Source organism: Polypterus senegalus, chromosome 10, assembly GCF_016835505.1.
Source record: "Polypterus senegalus isolate Bchr_013 chromosome 10, ASM1683550v1, whole genome shotgun sequence".
Taxonomy (NCBI): Eukaryota; Metazoa; Chordata; class Cladistia; order Polypteriformes; family Polypteridae; genus Polypterus; species Polypterus senegalus.
Genome location: NC_053163.1, coordinates 19,131,479 through 19,145,482, shown reverse-complemented (window position 1 = coordinate 19,145,482; position 14,004 = coordinate 19,131,479). Strand labels below are relative to the sequence as shown.

Here is a 14,004-nt window from a genome sequence, read left to right as displayed (position 1 = left end):
CATGGTGCAAACATATTGGGTCACCAATTTGTTTAAGCCAGCGTTTCTCAACCTTTACGTATTTGCAACCCGAGTTTTCATAACAGTTATAATCGGGTTTTTTGAAAGGAGCCCACTAATATCAATTTGATCTTTTTTAATTAATGATATATCCTAGATGTATATTTTATTATACCTTCTTAATTTTTGTCGACATTTATCTAACTCTATATTTATTTTTCTAGTATCAGAATGTAGTTTAATTTAATTTGTTTTGGTTTCAATAGATGTATTTTTCATATTTTTGATTCTTGTTTTCTTTTTTCACATCTTCGCGCCCCTGTTTTTGTTACTTCGTGCCCCTAGGGGCCCGCCCCACAGGTTGAGAACCACTGGTTTAAGCGATGTCAGAATCAACTGGATGATCGTGACTTAACGGAAGGTTACTTCCAGTAAGATGGAGCAACGTGTCACACATCGGCAAGCAGCATGACAGAAATTGAGTCTTTCTTCAGCAACAGGGTAATTTCAAAGGGGCCTTGGGTACCATGGTCGCTGGATCTGACGCCACCAGACTTCTTCCTTTGGGGTTTGCTCAAAGGAAAAGAATCGGAACAAGCCTTTGAAGATTTGAAGGAAACCATCCATTGTGAAATTATTGCTTTTCCCTCTGAGACGCTTGCTGATATATTTAGGAACATGGAGCGCCACGTCGAAATGTGTCTTGCAGAAAACAGAAACCACTTCCAGCATCGCATGCAATGCAATCGATTACACATATGTCAAAGTATAGAGCGTATTTTTTTGGTTTAGATTGCTTCATCCTTACAGGAGTTAAAACAGAATGATAAGTAATGTAAAAAGTCAGAATCTTGTTTCTACATTTTCATTTATCTCTCATTACCTGATTGCATCAGGCCAACTCTAGTAATGTTAACATAGTTTGGCATAACGTCTGTAAATGTGTTAGTGTTAAAATAACGGAAACATTTTTTATTTTTACTTGGCACAGATAAAAATCCAGATGATTTGGACATAAAAACACAACAAGATTTACAGCTTTCATCTCAGTCTGCCCCCACAAGTGGTCTGACACAAATGGAACCACATGCTACATGCGGACACGAGAGCGGGACAACTGTAAGTGAGGAGACTTCAGGTGGTCAAAGCATTATGACTGGACGGACTCCCAAAGAAGCAGAAGTAAGTAGAAAGCTGTTATCTGTAACACTTCATTCAAACAACAGAAGAAAACCAGAGCTTGTAATTTTGAGGTCCACTTTACTAACAAATCAGAAAAATAAGACAAATACTAATAAACAAATAAGACAAAGCACCCACCTCTTTGTGAATATGAAATGTAGACGTGCTGGGGGGGGGCAGACTCACTGAACAGAATGAGAAAATTAAAATAAATGAAAGCATAATGTCAGATTTTTACAAATCTGAAAATGTTAACCTTAGGGACCAGTCCTACTCAACTTGAGCATGAGGAAAGAAAAATAAGCACAAACATGAATATGAATTATCTCCAAAATGAACCACTATGGCCTGTGCACCCCAGAACTGCTCTAAGGAGAAGAAGGTGAGCAGGAAAACCAAAGAGTTCTTTGAATTGTACAAATCTGAAAGAGGAAAGCTTGAATACGCCTGTTATATTTGTGTATGTAACCAATGCAGATCTGAAACAACAAAAGTAAAGTAACAGAGTATTTCGTATGTTGGTTAAAAGAGTTTGCACTTAATTATATAAAACTATATATCTTCAATATATTCATCCACTAAATTGCACTAACATTTTGCTCCTGATTTTATAAATGGTGTGAGTTTGCTTAGAGCATTCAATGAAAATCCTGGAGAAGTGGAGATATTAAAAAATGAAGAAGAAAGACATTTGCTCCTACCTGCCATTTGGCGTGGCCATCCCCTACACACTCTCCATCGTCCTCTATAACAGCCTTTCAATTAAAAAGCAAATCTTTTTTCAGGATTCAGTTACTACCTTTTAGGGAATCCTGAGGGTTTAAATGTTGACTAAGATTAATGAATCTTAACATCCTCTGTGACTTTTTGAACAGGTAATAATTTGTTTTGAACTAATTCTTTAATATATGCATAACTGTTTATTATTGCTTCTGTATTATAATACTAATTTTTGGAAATTAAAACAATCTAATAAAAAAGTGTTTTATAAACCACCACTTAGCTCTGCTGTGCCCTTAATAAAGTAGGCCTACATAACCCCATACAGCCTACTCTCTCCTGGCCAGCAGAGTCCCATCTCTCACAGGATCAATCAGTCAACTGTCAGCAGACAGGAATTACACTCGTCCGTCTAGCTGTGCCCGTACTGCATTGACATTGAGAGACAACTTACAGTCACAGTACAAGGCGTACTGAGTGTCCTCTGCATCTCCTATCTGTTGTTCAGAGCAACTGTCCATGCACTAACGCAGACATCTGTCACTCTCACAGGCCAGTGACAGCCACTACTCTCATCCCATGCCATCAAGATTCTTCTTCTGCTCTTGTTAAATCTCTGCCAGCCAGGCAAAATCTCAATTGAGAGAAAATTAGGAAGTAAGGTCAGTTTCACTAATTGATAATATTGTGTAATATAAGTCGAGAAATCTTCATCTCCCAAAGGAATCTTTATATTGTCTTTTTAAATGACTCCCAGAAAGATGTAATCCACGTTGACTAACCTTTCCTCAGGACAACTAAGAAAAGCCTGTTGACTTATCTTTCCATATTGACTCATGTACAAACCATTGCAAAGGAATTCCTGAAGGCAGACAGCGAGAATAAAAAGAAAGATGATGATGTTCAGCGTATTATGGTAATATTTACCTCTTCAAGATTAAGCATACAGAATTATAAAGGAAGGAACATTCACATCCTTTCCTAAGTCTGAATTGTAATATGCTTTGCTCGCTGGTGGCAGATTTGGTTTTGTTTGTGAGTTACCATCAGTGCCTGGAATTCAATGAAATGTCTGGAATGTGATGAGCTCAAGGTGAAAGTTCAGAGTAGTATGCTTGACCTAAATACATGTTTCTTAGGATACCATCCACCATATTTGTCTCCATTCCATTCTGTTATCAAACGTCTTTCTCATCCTCATGAAAATTATCTTTTAACAGTAAGTTGTGCCATAAATAAGTACAACTGCAGTATTTCATGACAGCAGAAGGACTTTATTACACTCGTGAATGAAGAGAATGCTTATTGTTTGTCTTGTCAGGACTCCCCAGAGACAGACATCAAGGAATATGACGAGATGTTCAGTTCTGCCAAAAAGCACATTGAACATGTGTATCAACACACTCATGGGTTCAAAGAGAGCCTGAAGAACGAGATTGAGAGCGCCAAGGAAGAAATCCGTGATTGGTCTGGTGATCCACTGACAAAACGCTTGTTGTATTTTATGCAGGTAACATAAACTACTTCTGAGGAAATCCAGTGATAGCTCTGCTTCTCTTTCGCCAGCCATGAATGCTATGGACAGTTGGTGTCTGCTTATGTATTGTGGCTTTTAGACAGGTACAGATTCAAATCAGAGTAGAGCTTTTTCAATGTACTCACACAAAACTGAACAGATCTGTGCCCATACTTTGGTCACATATGCTTCTTCTTTTCTAGTCTTCTCTTATCATTCCAAAAATAATTTGAAAGTTTAAAATCTTCTTCAATATTTCCATTAATAAAAGTGCTCTCCATCTAATCGATGCGCCAAGCAGCAGCCCTAACCTCCTAAAATCACTTGTTTTCTAAATGCTACATCTAATTTACTTCTGTTTTTTACTGATGCCTCTCATAAAATCAGAATATGGATATCACAGTAGCTTGAGAATCCTTTTCAAATATGTACTTTATTGTTGTAATGGTAGTAAGGTTGGCAACACAAATTATTTACTCTTATTAATGTAAAAATGAATTGTCACAAGGTGCTTGTCATGGTTTTTGGGTTGTCTCATACTTCTTGTTTGGCCAACCCTATCAGTGCCTCCTAGATTTATCTTAAGTCTCTCTCAGGTTTTATTCCACTTTATATTTTTTACTTCAGGTTTTCCAGTGGTCTTCCATAACATTTCTTTTACACATCAATACCTATTACTAAGACTTCCTTGCCTCGGTCATAAAGCAGATGATACACTGGAGGTTGTCTTCATCACTGAGCAGTTTTCAGCTAATGTTTCAGACAGATATCCTGGGTTAGTTCAGTACAGTGTTTTACAAAACATTTTAATGTTTGAAATTCTCTAATGTTACTTTTTTCTATTCTTGCTGTAGGTTGCCTTTGATTATTTCATAAATTTCTTACTTGAGTCTCTTTCAAAAAATCTGGGTGATGTAAAGAAGATACAGATAAAGTTTGAGAAGATACTGCAAGGTGAGTGGAAACAATGCAGAATCTAAGTTCACACCATCTTCCTCCTTGTTCTCATTATCTCATTTATTTTTAAGCACTAGGATATGGTGTTCATATGAAATATGCTGGAGTCACCTGTAAGAGCAAATCTGATAAAAGCTGTGATTTCAACAAGTTGAATATGTGAGCAGATGTAGAGGCGCTTCATGAAACTGAACTGCAGTAATGGTCACATAAGTTCTAAAGTTCATACGTCACTTTGAGATGGCTCTGTAAAGCTGGGTTAGCACTGCTGCTTTATGAATTCAACGTCATTGGTCTGAATTCTGGGCCTAGATGTGATTGTGAGGGATTTTCAAATATTTGTGTTTGTCTTTCTCTGTCTTTCCCAAAGACCTTCAGTTTAAGTTGAATGGTGATTCTAATATGGCCAGCACTTTGAGTGAATAGTGCAGTCAGACAAGTTAAAAAGCTATGAGACAAGACCAACACATCCATGTTTTTACATATGTCAGCTTTAGCTTCTACTATGTTACAGTCCACCTCAGATGGAGAATGTCTGATTTTTTTTGGTGGGGGGCACTTTTAAGAATATGGGTTGTTTGGTGTTCTTTAAGTTCAGCTTTACCTGACTGTGTGTATTTTTTATTCAAACTTTGCTGCTGATCAAGTTCGGGGGCAGAATTTTAAATGACAGAGGGTTAAAATGTAGCAGGAAACGTGTATTACTATGTTTAGAAAAGGATGTGTATTTTACACAATCAGACAATATTAAAAAGATTTTTATTGCATATTATAACATTTCGTTAAATTTTGTTACTACATTAAAGTACTTTGTCAAGAAATTGAAATTAGGGCACAACACCATAATATATTGCTTGATTTCTGATTTCTGTTTGTCATTAGTGCTTTGTTTGCCAAAGCTGTATTTTCATGTGATTGTGGCATATTATTTCACGGAGTGAAGACTGCAGGGGGGACAGCACTTAGGACTGACAGAGGTGAGCTTGTGGATGATAAACGTGACGTCCAAGGTTGTCACAGTAAAGCAATGTTATTGGAAGAGAAATATCACATGAGGAAGACTGTAGTAAGCAATAGGAAAGTGAAAGAACAACAGTCTGAAATTAAACAGAAATTTCCTTGCCCAGAGCAAAACAGCTGTTTGACCAAAGCAAGAAACTACCAGAAAAGGGATGACAACTTTTTGAAATAGACCCCCTCAGCTACAACAACTTGGAAAGGACGGGTTTCATGACAGCTGATGAGACTGACTATACTTATTTCATTCTGTATCTGCATGAAATGTCCAGTAAATTAACTCAGCGCTCATAAAAGTACAGCAAAGGAATGACATTTGTACTAACTGGCACTTTTGCTGTCTATTTATTTGCCTCTGTAATTTTTACCTTAATTATTATTATTTAGTCTATCTGAACTATGGAAGCATGTTTCATGCTGATGAAAAATGAAATTCAGGCTTATTATAGACTTCCCATTGTCATTTTTTTATGCTATTGTTTGTCATGTTAATTGCATTAAGCTCTTATAATTAAACATCACAAACTAACTATGGTTGTCTCACTGTGCACCAAACAAGGGTAGTACAGAATAGAGGTGGTGACCCCTGAGACACTTCTTGATTCAGTACAATTATAAAGCGATTCTCCATGCATCCCAATTTTTTACTACCTTACATGATTGATTTTGTTTATCCCTTACTGATTTTATTCAAAGGAGGATGATTCTACCTGGGAATGTGTTCTTCTTAAATTGCACCTCATTCTTTAAACCTGTGCATATTCCTCCCAAGTAACCGTGGTGGAGATATTAAGACCAGACAAATAGGGTAGAAAGGAAAGGATATATTTAACTTGCTTTAAAATGAAGCTTTCACTTTTAATCTAATCTAATCTCTAAATATATAAAAAATCCAACCTCTGTCTGTATGAATGTCTGTCGGCTTTTCACGAGAGAACTACTCAACAGGTTTAGATCGTTTTTTTTTAATTTTGCGACTTCTCTCAATTCGCTAAGAATAGTTTGGTTTTGATGGCGATTTATTTGCGCAAATCTGAGAAACACGCAGTGGGCCGAGGGGAGGGGTGCTGGACCGTCCTTACTCACACTCCAGCCTCGGTGTGTACATTACCGTCGCTTAACTAGAGAATGAAAGAACTACTTAACGATTTTAGATCGGGTTTTTTTCTAGAATTTGCTTGATCATTCCTGTTGATTTTGCAACTTCTCTCATCACGCTAAGAACCATAGTTCGCTTGCAGGAACAATATATTTGTGCTAATCCGAGTTAGAGGCTATGTGCCAATGTGGAGGAGGAAGTGTGACATCAGGAGGGAGCGCCGAGCAGGACCCTCATCACTCATGTGTCAGCCTCCGTTCGAATCGCTCTATCTCACACCATGTTTTGGAACGGACCTTGCCTCCACTTAACTAGCAATAGCTGTTTATTTATTGATTTTTAAATTTTGTCCTGTTTCTCAACTACACGGGTGAAGCCGTGAGGGATGGCTAGTATAATATAATATATACATATGTACTGGCAAAGACAACCAATAGAACGATTGCATTTTCATCTTTGATGTTGCCATTTCACTTTCCACAGAGTAGACATTACATCTGTGCCGTTATGATTTATTCCTTCTGTGCCAGGTGTCTTCTGGCTCTATGAGACTCTGACAAGCTTTAATACTCACACTTTCCAGTGACCAGCATTGCGTATGATTTAAAGTCTATCGTACCATCTTAGCTCATTCAGTGAGTTATTTTTGTATTCTCCTCACCAATGGATTTCACTCTCTTCCACCAGGATGGCACCTTCTTTCATTATTTTCCTCTACATGCTGTAACCTAACACTGCACCAGCTCTTATCTAATAGTCTTCAGATTGTCACAGCTGCCTGAAAGCCTGAAAGACGTATCTGATTTCCTCGCTTAGAACATCTATGTATGCAATAAGTATTTTAGGAAAAACTATGCTCCTAAATCACAGTATTACATAGTTACTGTATTTTTCAACTTTGATTACAATGTGAAAACAACTTGCTGCTGTAAAAAGAAGAAAGAATCAGTTTTTAATTATTATATGTAGGATTTAATCCTAGCACAATAACAATAGCAAACACCATCAGGTGTCAGCATACATTACAACATAGAGTAGTGTCAACAAGAATAATTAATGTGCCCACAATCGCAAAGTGGGACAGATACTCAACCCACCTCCAAAAGACCAAGTCATACAGGGAGATTCACTCAAAAGAGGCCCCGAATATTCTGTAATAACTCTCGCTAGGATAAAGCAATCTGAATGAAACAAGGTGCAATGTGCTTCTCAGTATATGGAGCTGCAAACAAGTTGGAATGTCCCAACATCGGAGCAATGAGGTAGGCACCAGACAGCTGTTGCGATGTTTAACCTCTGTTTGAAACTTCTGGGTGCATAGCGCCCGTGCCCCTTCACTCAGTCACTCGACTTCTCATCAGAATGGTGGTGTACAGAATTGAGCAGTGCGTCTTCATGGTGCAAACATATTGGGTCACCAATTTGTTTAAGCCAGCGTTTCTCAACCTTTACGTATTTGCAACCCGAGTTTTCATAACAGTTATAATCGCGTTTTTTTGAAAGGAGCCCACTAATATCAATTTGATCTTTTTTAATTAATGATATATCCTAGATGTATATTTTATTATACCTACTTAACTTTTTTCGACATTTATCTAACTCTATATTTATTTTTCTAGTATCAGAATGTAGTTTAAGTTAATTTGTTTTGGTTTCAATAGATGTATTTTTCATATTTTCGATTCTTGTTTTCTTTTTTTCACATCTTCGCCCCTGTTTTTGTTACTTCGTGCCCCTAGGGGGGCCCGTCCCACAGGTTGAGAACCACTGGTTTAAGCGATGTCAGAATCAACTGGATGATCGTGACTTAACGGAAGGTTACTTCCAGTAAGATGGAGCAACGTGTCACACATCGGCAAGCAGCATGACAGAAATTGAGTCTTTCTTCAGCAACAGGGTAATTTCAAAGGGGCCTTGGGTACCATGGTCGCTGGATCTAACGCCACCAGACTTCTTCCTTTGGGGTTTGCTCAAAGGAAAAGAATCGGAACAAGCCTTTGAAGATTTGAAGGAAACCATCCATTGTGAAATTACTGCTTTTCCCTCTGAGACGTTTGCTGATATATTTAGGAACATGGAGCGCCACGTTGAAATGTGTCTTGCAGAAAACAGAAACCACTTCCAGCATCGCATGCAATGCAATCGATTACACATATGTCAAAGTATAGAGCGTATTTTTTTGGTTTAGATTGCTTCATCCTTACAGGAGTTAAAACAGAATGATAAGTAATGTAAAAAGTCAGAATCTTGTTTCTACATTTTCATTTATCTCTCATTACCTGATTGCATCAGGCCAACTCTAGTAATGTTAACATAGTTTGGCATAACGTCTGTAAATGTGTTAGTGTTAAAATAACGGAAACATTTTTTATTTTTACTTGGCACAGATAAAAATCCAGATGATTTGGACATAAAAACACAACAAGATTTACAGCTTTCATCTCAGTCTGCCCCCACAAGTGGTCTGACACAAATGGAACCACATGCTACATGCGGACACGAGAGCGGGACAACTGTAAGTGAGGAGACTTCAGGTGGTCAAAGCATTATGACTGGACGGACTCCCAAAGAAGCAGAAGTAAGTAGAAAGCTGTTATCTGTAACACTTCATTCAAACAACAGAAGAAAACCAGAGCTTGTAATGTTGAGGTCCACTTTACTAACAAATCAGAAAAATAAGACAAATACTAATAAACAAATAAGACAAAGCACCCACCTCTTTGTGAATATGAAATGTAGACGTGCTGGGGGGGGGCAGACTCACTGAACAGAATGAGAAAATTAAAATAAATGAAAGCATAATGTCAGATTTTTACAAATCTGAAAATGTTAACCTTAGGGACCAGTTCCACTCAACTTGAGCGTGAGGAAAAAAATAAGCACAAACATGAATATGAATTATCTCCAAAATGAACCACTATGGCCTGTGCACCCCAGAACTGCTCTAAGGAGAAGAAGGTGAGCAGGAAAACCAAAGAGTTCTTTGAATTGTACAAATCTGAAAGAGGAAAGCTTGAATACGCCTGTTATATTTGTGTATGTAACCAATGCAGATCTGAAACAACAAAAGTAAAGTAAAAGAGTATTTCGTATGTTGGTTAAAAGAGTTTGCACTTAATTATATAAAACTATATATCTTCAATATATTCATCCACTAAATTGCACTAACATTTTGCTCCTGATTTTATAAATGGTGTGAGTTTGCTTAGAGCATTCAATGAAAATCCTGGAGAAGTGGAGATTTTAAAAATGAAGAAGAAAGACATTTCCCCCTACCTGCCATTTGGCGTGGCCATCCCCTACACACTCTCCATCGTCCTCTATAACAGCCTTCCAATTAAAAAGCAAATCTTTTTTCAGGATTCAGTTACTACCTTTTAGGGAATCCTGAGGGTTTAAATGTTGACTAAGATTAATGAATCTTAACATCCTCTGTTTGTTTTGAACTAATCTATACTAATAAAAGGCAAAGCCCTCATTCACTCACTGACTCACTCACTGACTCATCACTAATTCTCCAACTTCCCGTGTGGGTGGAAGGCTGAAATTTGGCAGGTTCATTCCTTACAGCTTCCTTACAAAAGTTGGGCAGGTTTTATATCGAAATTCTACGCGTAATGGTCATAACTGGAAGCAGTTTTCTCCATTTACTGTAATGGAGATGAGCTTCAACACCGTGGGGAGTTTGTGTGACATCATCACGCCTCCCGTAATCACGCAGTACGTAGAAAACCAGGAAGACCTCAAAAAGCGCTTAAGAAAACATGCATTATATAATTGAGAAGGCAGCGAAACAATAAGAAGCGGCGAGTGACATATACTACCATATATTCATGAGTGTTGCCAGCTCGGAAAGAAAGCAAGGTGTAAACCTAAACTTTAAATTAAGTTCATAGACAGGCTACGCTGGCGTTTCACATACACACAGGTAATGCGGGATACAAGTTTAATGAGAGGGGGCGGGATATAAGCGAGAGTTTTGATCACTTTGTAACTAAGTTAAAATTGTAGGTGAAGGGGTGTGCTTATGCAAATTCGAGACTGTGTTTGTGGGGATTGACAGTTAAAGGCGGGTGGGGGAGTCACGTCATCATCTCCCCTCCCACCTCATTTTGCTCTGAGCTGAGCTCCGCAGCTAACGCCGTCTTCCGAAGCAAATTCCTCAGACTGCCACCAAATACTCACAGAAAAATCCACAAGTTAATACACACGCTGTCTCTATAGAGTTTCTACACACTGAATCCTCCAGGCACTACTTACAAAAGGTTACATTGACAATCGAGTTACGTTATTTTTAAAATCTTTCCTTTTCTTAGCACAAGCACAGCCGAGAAGCTTTGATGCATGTGCTCCATAGCGTTAAAAATAATGCATTTAATCACACTTTGCATTACAAGCAAAGGGAGCTTTTGTCAATGCATGATTTCCTGGTACACGGATTACATTGATCAGCGCATCCCGATTCATTTTACCCTCGCACCACCTTAGTTTGAGAAGAAGTATGAAAAAATTTGAGGTTAACACAGAAAAACAGATCACCAATTCAAGCTTTATGAATAATCGATTCGCCATCAATAATTGTTTTGGTAAAGCCATCCTCCTTCCATTTTATAATTTTTCCGCCACTAGCCATGATTAAATGAACGGTAAAAAAGTAAGAGCAAAGCGAGGGAGACTTATTTAGGCAGGCATATATATGACAGCAACACTCATGACAATGTCAATCATGTTACGTTATTATTAAAATGTTTCCTTTTCTTTTTCATTACTTCTTTAACACACTACTTCTCCGCTGCCAGGCGGGTATTTTGCTATATATATATATATATATACAGTATATATGAATGACCTCCAAAGGCTGAGACTTTTGATATCATGAGCGTGTCTGCAAACTGGGGTCTCCTGCCCAGCAAAAGTCGAGCAGCCAGCGCGTGCATAGCTGTGCCGGCCTTTGAGACGCTGACTGCGCTTCTGCCTTAAGTCAAAGTGAGCACTTTTAATTTTTCATCCTCCCCTGCGCTATAGCCCAGACAAGTGCAAACACGGGACCCCTTTTCTACACCACGGCAAAATAATATTAAGGCGATTCACAATCGAGCGAGGCACAAATTTGAGCGTTCACATAGAAAATGTAATTTCAATGTACCTGTACTTCTTAAAAGCGTTAATGTTTTACTGTTTAATAACTTATAGACTATAATTTATTATTTTTCCCTTGCACTCAGTGACCAAACCTATACACACACAAACATACACACAAGTATATGTATGTGTATATATATATACACACACACACACACACACATACATACACACATATATATAATTTGTGTGTGTATGTATGTATGTGTGTGAATATATGATGTAGATAGGTATGTATGTATATATATATATATATATGTATATGTAGATATGTATATAGATATGTAGATATGAAGATATGTATATATATATATCTATATATATATATATGTCTATATATATATATGTCTATATATATATATGTATGTATGTATGTATGTATGTATGTATGTGTATATATATATGTGTGTGTGTGTGTGTATGTATATGACAGCAGCAATCCAAGCTGTGAGAAAACAGTAAAAGGAGGCGTGTCAGACGTTGTGGTACATTTTCTGATGCAGCTGCGAAAACAACTTTGTGACGCTGCCGCCAAATACACAAAACAATTACTTTGACAATCATGTTACATTATTTTTAAAATGTTTCCTTTTCTTTTCATAACTTCTTTAACACATGACATCGCTGTGAAGCGCGGGTATTTTGCTATATATATATATATCACAGCGACACTCATAACAGTGACAAAACAATTACATTGACAATCATGTTACGTTATTTTCAAAATGTTTCCTTTTCTTTTTCATTACTTCTTTAACACACTACTTCTCCGCCAAGTGCGGGTATTTTGCTAGTTCTTTAATATATGCATAACTGTTTATTATTGCTTCTGTATTATAATACTAATTTTGGAAATTAAAACAATCTAATAAAAAGTGTTTTATAAACCACCACTTAGCTCTGCTGTGCCCTTAATAAAGTAGGCCTACATAGCCTCATATAGTCTACTCTCTCCTGGCCAGCAGAGTCCCATCTCTCACAGGATCAATCAGTCAACTGTCAGCAGACAGGAATTACACTCGTCCGTCTAGCGGTGCCCGTACTGCATTGACATTGAGAGACAACTTACAGTCACAGTACAAGGCATACTGAGTGTCCTCTGCATCTCCTAACTGTTGTTCAGAGGAACTGTTCATGCACTAACGCAGACATCTGTCACTCTCACAGGCCAGTGACAGCCACTACTCTCATCCCATGCCATCAAGATTCCTCTTCTGCTCTTGTTAAATCTCTGCCAGCCAGGCAAAATCTCAATTGAGATTAAATTAAGAAGTAAGGTCAGTTTCACTAATTGATAATATTGTCTAATATAAGTCGAGAAATCTTCATCTCCCAAAGGAATCTTTATATTGTCTTTTTAAATGACTCCCAGAAAGATGTAATCCACGTTGACTAACCTTTCCTCAGGACAACTAAGAAAAGCCTGTTGACTTACTGTATCTTTCCATATTGACTCATGTACAAACCATTGCAAAGGAATTCCTGAAGATTAAGCATACAGAATTATAAAGGAAGGAACATTCATATCCTTTCCTAAGTCTGAATTGTAATATGCTTTGCTCGCTGGTGGCACATTTGGTTTTGTTTGTGAGTTACCATCAGTGCCTGGAATTCACTGAAATGTCTGGAATGTGATGAGCTCAAGGTGAAAGTTCAGAGTAGTGTGCTTGACTGAAATATGTGTTTCTTAGGATACCATCCACCATATTTGTCTCCATTCCATTCTGTTATCAAACGTCTTTCTCATCTTCATGAAAATTATCTTTTAACAGTAAGTTGTGCCATAAATAAATACAACTTCAGTATTTCATGATAGCAGAAGAACTTTATTACACTCTTGATTGAAGAGAACGCTCATGTTTGTCTTTTCAGGACTCCCCAGAGACAAACGTCAAGGAATATAACGAGATGTTCAGTTCTGCCATAAAGCACATTGAATACTTTCTTCAACATAATGAATTGCTCAAAGAGTCCCTGAAGAACAAGATTGAGACTGTCAAGAGAGAAATTCATGATCATCCAGCTTACTCACAAACAGAAGACCACTTGCTGTGCATTCAGGTAACATAAACTCCTTCTGAGGAAATCCAGTGATGGCTATACTCCTCTTTCACCAGCCATGCATGCTATGGACATTTGGTGTCTGCTTATGTATTGTGACTTTTAGACAGGTACAGATTCAAATCAGAGTAGAGCGTTTTCACTCTACTCACACAAAACTGAACAGATCTGTGGCCATACTTTGGTCACATATGCTTCTTCTTTTCTGGTCTTGTCATTTCGAAAATATTTTGAAATTTTAAAATCTCCTTTAATATTTCCATTAATAAAAGTGCTCTCCATCTAATCGATGCGCCAAGCAGCAGCCCTA

The 14,004-nt window shown here is 37.6% G+C and overlaps 1 protein-coding gene across 1 annotated transcript; it reads left to right on the top strand.

Moving 5' to 3' along the window:
- The first annotated feature begins 391 nt into the window (after nucleotides 1-391).
- On the top strand, nucleotides 392-14,004 carry LOC120536887. Its single transcript, XM_039765427.1, has 6 exons — nucleotides 392-501; nucleotides 992-1,182; nucleotides 3,224-3,412; nucleotides 4,273-4,372; nucleotides 8,879-9,069; nucleotides 13,506-14,004. Exons 2-6 carry the CDS (start codon nucleotides 1,078-1,080, stop codon nucleotides 13,701-13,703), a joined length of 783 nt encoding a protein of 260 aa, XP_039621361.1. The 5' UTR covers nucleotides 392-501; nucleotides 992-1,077; the 3' UTR covers nucleotides 13,704-14,004.